This window comes from Delphinapterus leucas, chromosome 1 (genome assembly GCF_059928025.1).
Source record: "Delphinapterus leucas isolate spDelLeu-1000000601 "Yukka" chromosome 1, BTC_Dleu_Yukka2, whole genome shotgun sequence".
Classification (NCBI taxonomy): Eukaryota; Metazoa; Chordata; class Mammalia; order Artiodactyla; family Monodontidae; genus Delphinapterus; species Delphinapterus leucas.
Window position 1 is genome coordinate 115,948,649 of NC_143129.1, and position 17,625 is coordinate 115,966,273.

The following is a 17,625-nucleotide window of genomic DNA, read 5'->3' on the forward strand; positions in this document are numbered from 1 at the left end:
CTGCAAGACGCTTTTTGGCCCACCTCCTAGAGAAATGGAAATAAAAACAAAAATAAACAAATGGGACCTAATGAAACTTAAAAGTTTTTGCACAGCAAAGGAAAACATAAACTAGACAAAAAGACAACCCTCAGAATGGGAGAAAATATTTGCAAATGAAGCAGCTGACAAAGGACTAATCTCCAAAATATACAAGCAGCTCATGCAGCTCAATATCGAAAAAACAAACAACCCAATCCAAAAATGGGCAGAAGACCTAAATAGACATTTCTACAAAGATATACAGATTGCCAACAAACAGGTGAAAGGATGCTCAACATCACTGATCATTAGAGAAATGCAAATCAAAACTGCAATGAGGTATCACCTCACACCGGTCAGAATGGCCATCATCAAAAAATCTAGAAACAATAAACGCTGGAGAGGGTGTGGAGGAAAGGGAACCCTCTTGCACTGCTGGTGAGAATGTAAATTGATACAGCCACTATGGAGAACAGTATGGAGGTTCCTTAAAAAACTAAAAATAGAACTACCATACGACCCAGCAATCCCACTACTGGGCATATACCCTGAGAAAACCATAATTCAAAAAGAGACATGTACCACAATGTTCATTGAAGCTCTATTTGCAATAGCCAGGACATGGAAGCAACCTAAGTGTCCATCGACAGATGAATGGATAAAGAAGATGTGACACATATATACAATGGAATATTACTCAGCCATAAAAAGAAACGAAACTGGGTTATTTGTAGTGAGGTGGATGTACCTAGAGTCTGTCATACAGAGTGAAGTAAGTCAGAAAGAGAAAAGCAAATACCATGTGGTAACACATATATATGGAATTTAAAAAAAAAAAAAGGCTCTTCCCTGGTGGCGCAGTGGTTGGGAGTCCGCCTGCCAATGCAGGGGACACGGGTTCGTGCCCCGGTCCGGGAAGATCCCACATGCCGCGGAGTGGCTGGGCCCGTGAGCCATGGCCGCTGAGCCTGCGCGTCCGGAGCGTGCGCTCCGCAACAGGAGAGGCCACAACAGTGAGAGGCCCGTGTACCGCAAAAAACAACAACAACAACAAAAAACATGTGGAATGTTTTAATATTGCTTTGAAAATGTCTATAAAAATTCAGTGATTCCATTTTTTTTAGCATGAGGTCTTGGGTTGTATCTATGAAGCACACAGCTTCAAAGTGAATTTTGCCCAAGCTGGGTATTAGTTGTATAATATGTTTGTCTTCGATGTCCTATTATTTAACTGAACATTGAACAATTTATAAATGTAAATCCTTTTGATAAGGCAAATGTTTGAAAAATACTTCAGTTGCTAGTGATTCTCGTACATTTTCATTATGCATTGCTCTCCAGGTGGGATATTAATCCACAACTTTATTCAAACAGTTTTGACAGCTCACATGCATACCCTTCAATTACTTCAACAAAGGTGTATAGGTTGAGATATATTTAAAAGTCAAGGGGCTTCCCTGGTGGCGCAGTGGCTAAGAATCCACCTGCCAGCGCAGGGGACGAGGGTTTGGGCCCTGGTCCGGGAAGATTCCCACATGCCGCGGAGCAGCTAAGCCCGTGTGCCACAACTACTGAGCCTGCGCTTTAGAGCCCGCGAGCCGCAACTACTGAAGCCTGTGCTCTTAGAGCCTGTGCTCCACAACAAGAGAAGCCATGGCAATGAGAAGCCCGCGCACTGCAATGAAGAGTAGCCCCTGCTCGTTGCAACTAGAGAAAGCCCGCATGCAGCAACGAAGACCCAACACAGCCAAAAAACAAAAAAAAAGTCAATTGTTCTTTCTTTCCTCAGTTTTCTCATGGTGTTGTATAAATATTAATTTTTCTGTTCTATTCTGATTGAGAATGGTAATTTGTTTCTGAGCACTTCATAACTTAGTTTGCTAGACTTGAGATGCATTCCATTCTGTAGAGTTATTCTTGACCACATACATATTCATTAAGTGAGCTTTGTTAAATTTTTTAGTGTAATGAATTTTCAAAAATATATGAATGTACTCAATAACTGTGAAATTGAATTGAATTGAGTTCTGTCAAGTCTTTTGTTGTGTATAGGCAGTTTTAGTGTGTTGGCTATAGCGATTACAGCCTTTGTAAAGTTCCATATTGGAGGGTTTGCTTTTCTGTATTTTTTTTTTTTTTAATTAGACTATCCTAGCAAGTATTCACCTTAGACGTAAGGAACTACTAACACCCGAACTTCATTAGAAGCCTTTTTAATAAGAAAAAGCAGTTACCTTGTGCTTTGTAAAGAAGACTGCCTTCACTCAGGCTTAACTTGGTTGGGCAGTGGTCTAAAGTTGTTTCACCTTTAGACAGTCTTATCTTTTGAGAGAACATACAAGAAAGATTATTTCCATATATCCTTAAATTATCCATGGCTGGTTTATTCTTGCTTTTCCCTTCTGCCCCCAGATCTCTATGTCCCTACTTCCCTCTCCTTCTCCCTTCTCCATTCTCCCTCAGATTCTGATTGCTTTTCCCCAATAGCAGGCACCTAAACCACAGTTTCTAAAACCAGGCTACTGAGGCGAGCTTGTCTGGGGGCTCATTTCCAAATCCCAAAGTCTCATGTGTTGTTAAACTTCTGAAAATGTTTTGTCTTCTATTCCATAAAATCTCATTGTTGGTTTTAATATAAAATAATGGCCTATTCCCCTGTTCCCTAAATCTTTTAGTTAAACAAAGCTCCAAACAGTTGTGCAGGGACCTTGCATTCCCCTGGAGCTGTCAAGTCCCTTCAGGGACACACATGCCCCTGAGTTCCAGGATGGCCCTGAGTCTGCTCCAGAATGGGAAACTGTCACACTTTACATTTCCCCCTCATGTCTCCCTCCTCACTTTTCTCCAACAGGATGTTTGTCCACATGCTATACAATTATTCTCAGGTGAATTTTTGTTTGCTTGTTTCTTTTAAAAGTATCTACATCTCAGTAAATCCTACCCTAGAAAATTTCTAATCCTATTTAATTTCTAATCCTAGTTACTTCAGGAATATTCTCACCCCTCTGTGCTCTCTCTTCCACTGGGAGCAAATACATGATAATGTAATTCTAGTGATACTTGTAAATCAGAGGAAAAGAAAAATATTAAGTTTGGAGTTAGAATTAAATATTCCAAAGAAAAAGAGCCATCAATGTCAGAAGTTCATTCATACTTTCCACATACTTCCCATCCACAGCCTTATCTTTCTTAAATTAAAACTACTTTTCTTCAAGCTCTGCCACTGAAGATAACTACAAATAATTTCTCTTTCAATTATTTGGTCATAGGTATTACAATACAATTCTACTATTGATATGCAAAATACGTAGAATTTTGGCTACAGGAGGGGTAAAATTAGCTTTCCCAGGCTAACCTAAGAGCCTACCAATTTTTAAGCAACTGCTATACAAATGAATAATTATTACACAAACCACTGGTAAGTTGTGGCTTGCTTATACATGAACAAATATCAATCTTGAGTTCACAATAACTGTGATTTCTGCCTTGACCTAGGCAGACCTTATAATAACTCTCACTGAAGAACTGATTGGTTGAATATAAGTATTGTAATGTCCTGTGTTAATCTGAGCTGCTCTACTTTTATAGTGTGTGTATATGTATGGTATGTCTATGCATATAAACCATATAGTGTATATAAGCAAATAAAATGGACTAAATCCCATGTTACTTACCTTAGAAAGAGGTTTCCAGGAGAGATTTAGATGCAAAAAAGTGGACGGTACATCAAAAGGAACTTCAATACTTTCTTCTTTCTTTTTCTCTGTTGGTGGTTGAGGGGTTAAGGCTTTCTGAGGTCTGATATCCCAAAAACATATTGTGCTTTAAAAAAAGTTTACAGTTTATTTTTTAACTAAGTACAAAGAAGAGGTGTAACCTCAGGACTACCATTCTTGCTGCTACACATTACCAATGTGATCATGGCTATATTTGATATCTCTGAATTTAAGATTTTTATGAAATAGGACTGTTTTGCATTGAATACTTTGGGGAATTATACCATTTATAGGGTTATTTAATGACTTTGCTAGTATTGAGACTAATATTATCATACATGAGAGCTGAGTTTAGAGATTGACACAATCTTTTTTAAAACATAACACTTTTATTGAAATATGACCCATATATCACAAAATTCACCCATTTAAAGTACTCAATTCAGTGGTTTTTAATATATTCATTGAGTTGTGCAAGACATTACCACAATCGATTTTAGAAGATTTTCATCACCTTCCAGAAAAAAACGTGTACATATTACCAGTAAGTCCCCATTTCCCTTAATCCCTCCGACTAGCCCTGGGCAACCACTAACCTACTTCCTGTCTCTACAGATTTGTCTATTCTGGACATTTCATATAAATGGAATCATATAGTATGTGGTCTTTTGTGACTGGCATCTTTCATTTAGCATGTTTTCAAAGGTCATTCATGATGTAGTATATATCAGTACATCATTCCTTTTTATTGTCAAATAATATTCCATTGTATGGACTATAATACACTTTATTAACCCATTCCTCATTTGATGGACTGATGAATGAATAAATTTGGGTTATTTCCCCTTTTTGCTATTATGATTAATGCTGTTATGAACATTTGTTGGTAAGTTTTTGTGGATGTAGGTTTTCACTTCTCTTGGATATATATTTAGGAGTGGAATTGCTGGGTTATATGGTAACACCTATATTTAATCTTTTGAGGAACTGCTAGATTGTTTTCCAAAGCAACTGGATCATTTTTGAGGATTCCAATTTCTCTACACCCTCACCAAATGTATTACTTTTTTTTGTCTTGAAGATTCCAATTTCTCTACATTCTCACCAACATTTACTATTTTTTGTCTTTTTTAAACTTTAGCTATCCTAGTGGGTGTGAAGTTGTACCTCATCAAAAGTGATTCTGATTTGCATTTCCTTGTGCTTTTGGGGTAATATCTAGGAAATCAGTACCTAATCCAAGGTCATAAACATTTACATTTATGTTTGCCTATGTTTTCTTCTAAGAGTTTTACAGTTTCAGCTCTTATATTTAGGTCTTTATTTCATTTTCAATTAATTTTTGTATAGAGTGCGAGGTAATTATTTTGCAGGTGAATACCCATTTGTCCTAGCACCATTCATTGAAAAGACTATTCTTTCTCCATTAAATTGTCTTGGTACCCTTGTTGAAAATCAGTTGACCACAGATGTATGGGTTTATTTCTGGACTTTCAATTCTATTCCATTGATCTATATGTCTATCCTTCAGCCATTCTCAGTACATGTGTCTCTACAATGGTAACTGTGCAGAAAGTTTAGAGATTAAGAAGTGTGAGTCTTCCAACTTTGTTCTTTTCTGTCAAGACTGTTTTGGCTATTTTGTGTCATTGTGGTTTTGATTTGACAGCTAATGATTTTGAGCATCTTTTCTTGTGCGTATTGGACATTTGTCTATCTTTTTTGAAGAAATGTCTATTGATAATCTTTGCTCATTTTTAAATTAGATTATTTGTCTTTTTATTGTTGAGTTGTAAGAGTTCTTTATATATTCTTAATAGAAATCTCTTATCAGATATATGATTTGCAAATATTTTCTCCCATTGTATGGGTTGTCTTTTAAATTTCTTGATAGTGCTTCAAAAGCACTATCAACTTGAATTTTGATGAAGTTCAATTTATCTTTTTTTATTTTATTGCTTGTTTTAGTGTTTTATATATATATATAACACATACACAGAGTTGGATTTAATGTGCTTTGTACATAGTAGGCATACAGTAAGTGTCATTTCTCCTCTTATTTCTCCTTCCTCACAGGTTGATTATGAAAATCAAATGAGGGCTTCCCTGGCGGTGCAGTGGTTGAGAGTCCGCCTGCCGATGCAGAGGACGTGGGTTCGTGCCCCGGTCCGGGAGGATCCCACATGCCGTGAAGCGGCTGGGTCCGTGAGCCGTGGCCGCTGAGCCTGCGCGTCGGGAGCCTGTGCTCCACAACGGGAGAGGCCACAACAATGAGGGGCCGCGGCATGTGGGATCTTCCCGGACCGGGGCACGAATCCGTGTCCCCTGCATCGGCAGGTGGACTCTCAACCACTGCGCCACCACGGAAGCCCTAGAGTGTTATTTTTAACACAATAAACTTGGTAAAAATTTATAATGATACTTGTTCAGTACTTCAGTATATAATGTCTTTGTAGTAATTATGTGAAAACATAATAAGAACAGCAAAGAATATGCCACATTAGCTCCATAATTTCTGTCACTTAGGTTATGAGTAAACAGATTAATAAATTTAAGATATTATTAAAGAATTTAGATGTGTAAGTTAAAGTATTTAGATAAACAGATGGTAACTTGAGACTAACAAAACTTTTATTCATTTATGTGAATTAGTTAATATTATTTATTCATTTAATAATGGATAAATAATTAAAATTAATAAAAATATTAATCATATTAATGGTCAAAACATAAATCATTGGTAGAATACCACAGATGACATAATAAAATGTTTTAAAATATAATTATAGTTGGTTTAAACCTGTTTTTCCAAATTACATAGCTCTTCTTGAATCTCATTTACAGCATTAATTTTCATTATTTGTAAAATGGTTTTGCTAAATACAGATAGCTTCAGTTGAACTTTCTGCATCAATCAATCACACATCCTTAATTAGCAGAACCCTATTTTATCTTATTCTGTATTATAAGACCCTTAGTATGGCTAAAGTATAAAGACTAGAACTGATGAATTTTCTGGATAGCTAAAAATGGGGCTTTCTAAATGCATAAACTTTTTTTTACTTTAACAACTTTTGAAGGAACTATTTCCAGAATATTTCAGAATATTTCCAAATTCAAGGGCCATCATTATAGACAACAATCAAGGACCTGTATCTTCAACATATAACATGTAATATTTTAAGTCTGTTCAGAGCTTCTAAATGTTCTCCAAGGCCCCTGAAGAACAGTATAGCTTTCCATTCTGTTGTTTATAATCAACACTATACCATAAGCATCTTTCCATGAAATAATAATACAATCTTAATTGTTGTATAATATTTCATATGACCCTGTAGGTGCTATGTGTTGTTTTTGCCTGGGCAGCAATTCCCCCCTCCTTTTTTAGCAAGAGCCTTCTAATTGGTTTTTTGAGAACTGCCCCTTCCCCGTTGCATGCAGTCAGGTTGGAACTGTCATTCAACGTGCTCTGCCATTCCTTCCCTGGCCAAAGGTGTGAGTTCATGATGTAACAGAAGCCAGTCAGACTCTCTTCTGTCACTCTGAATCTTGAACGGTGACACAGTGGTTGGAACCGATCCATTTAGATGGTAGGGGCTGGCCATTCATTCTGGCCACTCACTAGGTATACAGTGAGCTATAGGTGACAATGTATTTGCCTTCAAAGCCTCATTTCCTCTATCTATACGTATTTTTCAGGGTTGAGAATATAAAAATAGTTAACCTGCTAAAGCACGTAGTACAGTATTGGCATAAACTTCCAATAAATTAATTTTACCCCCTTAGGTTAACTATAGTTAATTTCTGTTGCTTGCACTCACAGAACCTTACCTAATATGTGCCCACAGGGTTAATCATGTCTCCCCAACCCCCTGCCCATGGCTGCTGCTAATGTTACTTATGCCTTCACCTGCCACTCCACAGCTGCTTCTGCTGCGATCAGTGTCTAAAACTTATGGTGTCATGATATCTATTGGGGTCAAAGCTACTTGGAGTGGTAAAGTTTTGCCAGTACTTGGATGCTCGATAATAGTATTGCCCTTCTTGCCCTTCTTACCCTTCTTATGTCCTACTTCACTCTGAATTTTCAGTTCTATAAATTGGAGGATACAATTTTTAAAAATAAACATTCTTCAACATAGTTACTGAATTACTTATAAAAACATTTGTAATAAATATGCAATAAAAAATGTAAAACTCTTCCACTTTTTAAAAGAAACTTTCCCAATTAAACGTTGTCATCTTCGTAATTGTGAGATAAAATTGAATGTAAACAATACATATTACAAATTTACAAATATGTGAATATGAAGAAACAGAATAACTATGGATAATGTTATACAACATTACCAACCATGAAACCTAGTTAATTCTTCTTTTTACAACATATTCGTATCCACAAAAAGATTTTTCTAAAACCAGCAACAATCTAACGTTCTGTTCTTTAGTTATATTAGGTTTAATTGTTACAACAAAGATTATTTAAGGAACAGAAGAGGACAATGACTTTATAAGCATCTAAAAAAAGAATATATTGTTTGAAAACATATTAGGTAATGATTAAAATAAGACATACCAGTCTGCTGAACAAGTGACAAGTTGACAGGATATTCCACTTCGATTTTCAAAGACAGATCCCAATCTGTTAATCTATTTTTAAAAATGCTGGAAGTAAGTTCTGTGTACCTAGGACAGTAATGACTTTTTTCTCAAAGATTTTTACACTAAATTTTTTTTTCTCCTTTGCTTTAATTTTTATTAAAAGAACAACACAAACAGAATTTGGAAACTGGAAAGTTTCAAAATCAAATATAATTCTGCTATACATATTTTCCAGCCTTTTTCTCACAGAAACATTTTTACATTTTAAAATTAGTTTTAGTTAGTATGCATATAAATTTCCATCTTAAGATCTTTCAGTTAATGTAATTTGAACATTTACCTATGTAGTCATAAATCATTCTGTTTTTTAATATATAGATGATGTATCATAATTTCATTACCATTATTATTAGAAATGTAGGCACTCTGTTTTTCACTATTAACTGTGGAGCTGAACATGGGAGCTTTTATGAGATTGTTAAGCAGGTAAGATCAATAGAAAAGAGACTTGGTGTTAAATTAGATACCTACAGCATGCAGCGAATGCTGGGGTGCCTGCATTCTTTTAGTAATTAGTGGCACAACTCTGCTAGCACACAGAGGAGTCCAAGGAGGGTTAGTGGCTCCTTAGAGTCCTAGAAGGTCCAAGATTCCAACCAGCTAGCTCTCAAAGGAGGTGGAAGGTTTTGTGGCAACCTATGAAGGTGCTACTCTCAAATCAATAGGGAAACATGACTTTCCCCAATACCCTACCTACTTGGTAGGACTGATGAGCAAAAGGTCAAACAAAGGTGGGGGTTCCAGCAGCAGATAAACAGTAAAAGTAGGGGTGGAAGGAAGAATACAGGCGCAGCAGTGGTAAGGCCTGTTGGCAAGACCTGTTGGCATCACGGGAGCTAGGATCCTAGAAACCTGGCTGACGCTGCTGTGGCATGAGCCCAGTCAGGATCACTTAACAGCTGCCAGCTTCCACTGTGATTGATAAACAATCCAGAACCCATCTTTCCTCTCCCTCTAGTAAGGTTTCCCTGTTGTAGGAAGTTCAAGACTCCAGAGTTGTGCTTGCTCTGGAGTTTTATGTTTTAATGATTTTTTTTTAAAAAAACCCACAATCATATTATAGAGTTTGGAAAATAGAAGGTTTTAAAATCAAATACAATTCTACCTTACATTCTTTTCCAATCTTTTTCATGGATACACTTTGACATGATTTGTCAAGGTATGCATGTGATTGTATGTCTTAGGACACAAATTGGATTATTTCTTTGCATAAATTTCCCAAATTTGAATTACTGGTCAAAAACTTTGAAAATTTGGATGATTTAAGAACCACATTGACTAAATTGTATTCTAAAACTTTTATGTTGGAACCAGTAATGTTGGAGTTTATTGATTTCACCATTTCATCCTTTCTAACATGGGAAATTACTAGAAAATTTCATTTAAAAATTAAATAGGTCCAATGGAAAAGAAAAAAATCAAATAGGTCCAAAATAGTACATTATTGTTCCTTTATTATTAATTTCTTTGATATTAGAAAGCCTGAATAAGTTTCCTGTTTATCTACTAATTGTTTTTCAGTATATGTCTTTAGCTTATTTACTGGAAAATTTGTATTTACCATATTTGAGGCAAATATTTTTCTTCATTTTGCTACTTGCTCTTTATTTTGTAATTTAAAACTTTACATGTGTATGTTTTGAATTTCTTTCAATATTAATTAGCTCAGAAAACTACAGAATCCAGAAATACGATATTCTATTTTGATTTGTTGTATTTATTTTGGTCCATTATAACTTTGAAAAGTAATTGTGCTTTTGCATAATCCATTTAAATACCTTGAAGGGCTAATCACCCTTCATAACTCTAAGTTTTCAGAATATTCTTTGATATTCTGACCTTTTAATTTCCATAGACTCTTAGTTCCTTGAGGGAAACATTTGGGGAGCTTACTAGTTTTCAAATTCACAAACAGCAGCCGTTGTGGGTCAAGTAAAGAACCACGAAGCCATACCGCAGCACAGGTGCTAGGCAGTCAGCTCGGTTCACTCACTGCGCAAATCGTCTTCACCTACCAGTCTCATGACGCACTCAATTCAAGACTGCCTTGCAAAATGACGCATTACTACATGTCACAGATCTTCAAGGTTATATGCTCTAAATAGTTGAAATCATAAACTTTAAATCTGCAAAGGCTAAGGGTGTAAAATATTTGCACTCTATTTTTACAACCTTCACTTTCTCCACTGTTGTATTATATCAGTGCTAATACCACCTACCTTTTTTTATTTTTATAAACCACTGAAGTTGACGCATTGGCATTATTCTCATCCCTAAGTCTGATCTTGGTTTGTCAACAGTGACACAACTGCGTGATGTGTTGTTTCTGGTTATTTCACAATTAAAATGCAAATGAATTGTTGACTTCAAACATCCTCTTTGAATAAAATTTTCTAAAAACTTACAAGCCAGCAGGAGAAAAGTATGAAGCCATCAAGACTCACCTCAAATGTGTCAGGCAGCCAATGTATATCTGTAATAGCTTTCCTATGTCCATTTTCTATTGAGGAGACTGCACAGTGTCTGATATACATTGCTTCTGTATTAGTCTCTGGTTCAAGGAGAAACATAGGCTGTAAAATGTTACAAGAAAGTTATGTGCTAATTTCAGAGAGCTGATGAAGCAACTCATACTTTACGTATCATTCCAATTAAAATCAATAATTTGGAGAAATACCAGTTCAAGGAAAAACACAAATTAGTGTTTCTATGTATTATATAGTTAGATAATAAGATTATCTTCTTTCTACTTCAGTTTAGTCTAAGATTTTATCTCTAAACTTTTAACAAGAATGACTGACCCATTCCCTAAAGAACCAATGAGATCCCATTTTTGAAGGATTATTTCTGTGAGTGCACAGAAAACCACATCCCATGGTTTCTTGGTCAGAGACCTGTGGGAGCTGAGGAATCTCTAGACCTCTTGGCAGGATCCACAGCTTCACAAATCATAGTGTCTTACTACCTGGAAGGCTTTTAACCCCTTCATTTTATACACGAGAAAATTGATGCTTGCTGAGGGAATGGGGGACATATCCAAACTCACAGGACTGTGATCTAAAGCCTGGATGCATGGGTCTTCTATCCAGTGCTCTTTCAACTACATCACTTTAGGCAATCCCTTGGCCCCTCCATTTTATTTAACAACAATAACAACAAAAAAGAACCCCTGGAATAGACAGTACAACCTGTTTAGTGGTGTTTTAAATCAAGGGCCTACATAAAAGTGATTCAAAACACATTCACAGCAGATGTGAAGACTTAGGAAATAACACTTTTTTTTTTTTTTTTCCTAGTGAGTCTCTGTTTAGCTTGGCAACCCTGTTGTGTACTTTTTGATAAACTCCTGAACGGAAAAAATTTGCAGGTGAAAAGTTACAAAAAGCTAACCTTGAGTGTGACGTTTTTACTTCTACTACCACCTGCCTTGATGTTTTCTATTCGATCTGCATGTGCGGTAATATCCCACATGACAATCTAAAACAGAAATAAATGTTATTACAACATACTTTCAGGAACTAGCAAATTGCATCTTGAACATTTAAAAAAACCTATTGGTATTGCATGCACTCTGATAAATAAACCACCTCGGGAGGATAATCAAATTTAGCCTACATCTTAAGTAAGTCAGCAACTCTTATTTTTTATCTTTATTTATTTATTTTAACATCTTTATTGGAGTATAATTGCTTTACAATGGTGTGTTAGTTTCTGCTTTATAACAAAGTGAATCAGTTATACATATACATATGTTCCCATATCTCTTCCCTCTTGCCTCTCCCTCCCTCCCACCCTCTCTATCCCACCCCTCTAGGTGGTCACAAAGCACGGAGCTGATCTCCCTGTGAGTCAGCAACTTTTAAAGCTTATATAAAAAATGTTTTCTTCTCTTTATTTATTTATGTTTTTGGCTTTATATATTTTTTATTTATTTTGAGGTACACATACATTTATTAATTTTGTTACTCTTAATTTGTTCCTACTTCTCCATCCTGTTATTCAGGATTTTCCCCTTCTTCTTAATAATGTTTTCTTCTCTTTAAAAGAATTTTCAGCACTTTGATTTTTTGTGCTTGTGTTAATAAATGCTAGTGGGTTTCTTTTTTGTTTTTTTGTTTTGCTTTGTTTTTTTAAATCCAAGATAGGCATAATGCAATTCTCTCTGCTTTGGGAAGAGCTCTTCCTCTGTTTTAGGGAATGCGGGGACAGTTGCTTTAGACACAGGAGAAAGCAGTCTGCTCTCCAGAATTAAGTACAAACACCCAAAATTGTTCAAAAGGCTAGGAAATGACGATTTCTATTTAATTGAATATTATGGCCAACTCTGAATTTGCATATACACAGATGGTCATTTTTTGAAAAATCAGAACAAAGCAGAATATGCAACACTAAATTAGAATAATTTTCAATGACTAAAAGTCATTTCAGTACACTAAAATGTAAACAAAATGTCAGGATCACAGAATTGTGAGTAATTTTATTTTCAGCATTTGCTTTTCTAAAACAAAGTTGTGTCACCTTCTCAATGAGTAAAAACAGCAATATTTGCAGGGCTTGGAGGATGTTCTCTGGCTCCTCACTAGATCACCAGTTATTGTTGAATAAAACCGAGGAAAAAAATTAGTTTTCTTAGATGTTTTTGGTACTGGATAAGTTGGCACGGATGATGCAGACATTCACATTTCAACTACCTAAAAGTTTTCCTAGCCACACGATAAAAAATCATTATACCCTGGTAATGGTCAAACTCACTGTGTCACAATGAATTTAAACTTTGATCATAAAATAGCTATAAGATTTTTGTTTTGCTCTGTTGGAGAAACAGGCAATTGGAAGATAGAATCTAAATTTTATATAAATTAGATAACTTAAAAGAGAAAAAAGAAAAAAGAAAATAGGATATCAAATTATACACACATAAATTCAGTGATATAGGTATGTTTTCCAGAGAATTCTGTTTAAATTCTGGATCATTCCCTAACTCCTACCTCTAGGGAAATTTCAGAAGAGGGCTCTTGGCCAAGGGGTATTATGCTTATGGTTTTTGTTCTTCCCTGGAATCTTGTACAACGTGTGGTTCTATCCCAGCAACACAAATAGATCTGACCCGGTTTTCTTCCAGTTATCATAACTGGGTTACCCTGTGGACATCTTGAGCCCAGATACCATGTCTAACACATCTTCATACCCCAGTTCCTGGCATGGTGACTGGCATACAATTGACATGCCTTCCCTCTGCTGAGTTGAACCCTTAAGTTAAAAAAACTACCAGTCAAAATGTGTTACAGAATGCTGTCTAAATTAATAAAGAACTGAAAAAAAAGCCATATGTACCTGCCCGTTTATGCACCCTCCAGCAATGATATTAGGGTCACTTGGACAGAACTGGAAGCAGAAGATGTCATCTGGGCTTTCCAGCATTAACTAAGGCAAACCCCCCAAATTCAAGAGAGAATGAGAAAATCTATTGAGATCATGGCTAGAAATAATATTAATAAAGTCAAAAGTCTAATTTTATAGCTATTTATAAGAAACATGCACATGAATTCCATTCCCAGAATTCTACCTCTGGATTGGAAGCTGCTTTTGCTTAATTTTATTCTGGACATTGATCATGCATATGAGAGCAGGTAGTTTCTCAAGGGGACCCAATCTCCCCTCCCCTCCCCTTTGTAGGTCATTGCTGGGGCATGTTATAATTTTTTATAAATAAAAAGACTATGAAATCAGTGTTTCTGAAAAGTGTGGAGAGCAAGCTCTGGGGGCCAGGATATTTGTATGATTTTTTCCCTGCTGCATATACCTAGTCTGGCACAGAGGTGAGCACTCAAAAATAAAATGTGTTGAAAAAGAGAAGACAGCGGCTTTGCCAGCGGTAATATTACAAATTTTAAAATAATACAGAACCCATAAGGTAAACAAAATCAAGTGCCTGGAGGGTAGGGAGGAAGTCCTGCAAGGAATACACCAGTGTGAGGAAATAGATATACTAACCATAGTTAGCACCTGAGCTACTGTGTTACCACCAAGCTAAACACTTGCATGGTTGCCGTTCTTTAAACATAACAGCCAAAAATACAGGCCCCAGAGGCCATTGGTTTGCAACCACTGAGCTAAAGATTTCAAATTGGAATTGAGGTGAATTACCTTGGTTTATTTGGTACTTTGTGGATTCTAGAGAAACCTCTACTTTTGAAAATGAAATCTTTTAATACTTTCCTATAGTTTTGATTAGAACAAAGACAAAATTAATCATTTGTATCATATCTTTAAGAAATTATTTACATGTCTTTTTAAAGCTATTCTTCAAAATAGAGGAAACGTTAAAAAATTTTTTAAATAAAAATAAATAAATAGAACATAATTAACTTTATCAGTATATTTAACAAAACTATAAATTTTATATGGAATTTCTATCTTAATAAACTGATTACTGACTTCCTTAAGAAACTAAAATAAATAAATCACATGTCTATTAAAAAAAGAGAGGAAAGGAGAGTCTTTCTTTCCTCTTCCTATTTGCCTGGAGGTTCAGCCACACTTCCATGGCATGGAGTGAAGAGTAGTTCTACACTGCTGGAAAATGATAGAAAACACCAGTGAGAGAATGGCACCATACTTGTGGTAAGTAGGCTGACAAGGAAGAATGACAGATCTGTCATTTTGATCTCTGTATCTATAAAAAAGCATCTAGACTCTATAACAGTAAAACTGCCTTAATTCAGATGAATTAGGGAAGAAGGAATAAGAGGACACTAGGGTTTATTAGGGAAAGCCTTAATTATATAATGCTTTATAAAAACAAAATATTATTATATTTAAGTACATTGAAAAAACGTAATCTAACACTATAAAGCACCCTCCCCCTAAGCAGAACTCATCTTGAGCAGATATTGGAAATTGAACACTGTGGGGGCAAACCCAGCCTTTAGCCTTATTTTATTTGGACTGCTGTGTGTTTTGGTTTGGTTTTAGTTGAGCTGTTTAAAAATTGGGAGATCACACACAAAATTGCTGGATTCTCTTGACAAGTGGGACCACCTGGCAAGGAGAGCAGAAGAGTAGCTGTCCCCATGGATGGGCTGGGTACCCTCTAGGGCCACAGTCCCCACCATTCCCCACTGTCTCCCACACAGTCATCTTTACTCATTACCATCTCCTACTGGTGATCCTTGGAATCAAGGAAATCCACGTGAAACTAAAATCTCTTTGCATTTGAACAGTTAGTACCTAAATAAAGTCCATAAAAGAGCTTGCTCTTTAAAATCAATTGAACATTCCTCTTACAATGTTTTTTTTTAAAATAACATGTTGGTTTGTTCAATATATCTTTTCAATAAACTAAGTGTAAACTTAAATTTTGCTCAAATTGAATGACAAATTCTGAATTGAAGAAAGCCTAGCTTTATAGGGGTTTACAACATTAAGTGATTATAAAGTATTTTGCAATTAAAACGGCTAAAGATATGTGAAAGTAGTAGTTAAAATTTTTAGAACATGTGGATGACTCTCTTTCATTACCTGAGGCTGTATGGGATCGGAGAAACTCCAGAAAAGAATCAGTGATGGTTGCAGCAATAGTTTACCAGAAAAGTGGACCCTCTCTTCAAAGGAGAGCCGTACAGCCACCGACACAGCTATTAGCCCTGATAGAAACACAACTAGAAATTAAAATCTGCAGCAACCGTGCATGGAGAAGTGTTTTTAGGTTTTGTTTTCCTACACAGTCACTGTTCATTTCCATTTTGATGAAACTTGTGTAAAAATATTCTACAGGAGACCAAGAGTGTTTTTAGAGCTCTACTGTCTAATACATTGGTTGCCAGTAGCCACGTGTTGCTTATTTAGCACTTGAACTGTGGCTGGACCAAACTGAGATGTTCACAAAATAAACAGTGAACTTTGAAGACTTAGTAAGAAAAAAAGATGTGTTGTGTTTCTTGTTTTGTTTTTTTTTTTGTGAGGAGAGGGCCAATGTTGGGCAGGAAAGGAGGAAGAAAGAGGGCACAGATGGCTCTGTCCACGGATCCACCCTCACACATTCCTATCCCCTTGGCTGCTGAGCTCTTTAAAGGAGTTGTATCTCCTATCCCGCCCAGTAAGTTGAGAGTCAGGGGGAATGAAGTTCCAGATTTGGTGTTGCACCAGCTGGGTGACCTGAGCCAGTCACTTTCCTGAGAGCGCTGGTCCTCTCCTTATAAAGTAGAGACCACAATGTGGTCCCACAAGGTAGCTGGGAGGACACATGATGGAGAGAAGGTGCAGAAAGTGCTTGCCAGGTGTCTGCACTCAGGAATGGGAGTTGTCTCATGGAAAGTGAGCTAGTTTGCAATTCTACATATAAAAGCAACAGATTATTTCAATGTCATCCCAGAATGGAATCCCAGTCATGATTCTGCCTCACCATAGATGAACGGATGCCAGGAGACACAGGTGATCATCTTCTCCGTTAGGTTATGCAGGTCAGTAAAGGACTGGTACTCTTTCAGGTGGGTATCAGTCTTGTCCCCAAAGGTGCCTTCTTCTTCTGCCAGGCTTTTCCAGTCATTAATAAATGTATTCATGATTTCATTTTGCTGCAGGGCTATTTCAACACTATTTTGTAAAAGAAAAAAAAGGAATCAAGATGTTGGATTTTAGTATTCAGTGATACATCTTTCACCAGCTCCTCCTGCTTCATTTATACTGAAAGAAAAAGTATTCTCAATTGTATTTGGTAACTAATGATTAATCCTGTGTGAAATAAATGACTTAAGAGAAAAAAAATTCAAGATAGTGTGCTACTCAGAACTTCTTCTAGTGCCAGGAAGCTGTTAGCTGACAGCCTCTAGCAACATCACAACTTGCCTCAGTTTCCCAGCCAAGGTCATGCTCTCTCCCAGTCAATGACTGAGCATGGTGAGGGGACCTGCAAGATGGTGGAGGAGTAAGTCGTGGAGATCACCTTCCTTGCCACAAATACATCAAAAACACATCTAAATGTGGAACAACTCCTACAGAACACCTACTGAATGCCAGCAGAAGACCTCAGACTTCCCAAAAGACTAGAAGCTCCCCACGACGTACATGGCTGTGTGGCCAACAGCATCTTGGTGCTCTGGCTGGGTGTCAGGCCTGAGCCTCTGAGGTGGGAGAGCCGAGTTCAGGGCATTGATGCACCACAGACCTCCCAGCCCCACATAATATCAATCGGCAAGAGCTGTCCCAGAGATCTCCATCTCAACGC

At 36.6% G+C, this 17,625-nt stretch overlaps 1 protein-coding gene across 1 annotated transcript in view; it reads right to left on the reverse strand.

Moving 5' to 3' along the window:
* The window catches only part of DNAI3 (dynein axonemal intermediate chain 3), a 94,602-nt gene that overhangs the window by 22,468 nt on the left and 54,509 nt on the right, over positions 1-17,625 (reverse strand). Inside the window, exons 8-15 of the mRNA XM_089909847.1 lie at positions 16,804-16,994; positions 15,921-16,045; positions 13,734-13,823; positions 11,790-11,876; positions 10,844-10,972; positions 8,314-8,387; positions 3,696-3,843; positions 2,256-2,343 (exon numbers count right to left, since the gene is read on the reverse strand). Of these exons, the coding sequence (XP_089765973.1) occupies positions 2,256-2,343; positions 3,696-3,843; positions 8,314-8,387; positions 10,844-10,972; positions 11,790-11,876; positions 13,734-13,823; positions 15,921-16,045; positions 16,804-16,994 (932 nt within the window). The remainder of the gene's footprint in view (positions 1-2,255; positions 2,344-3,695; positions 3,844-8,313; positions 8,388-10,843; positions 10,973-11,789; positions 11,877-13,733; positions 13,824-15,920; positions 16,046-16,803; positions 16,995-17,625) is intronic.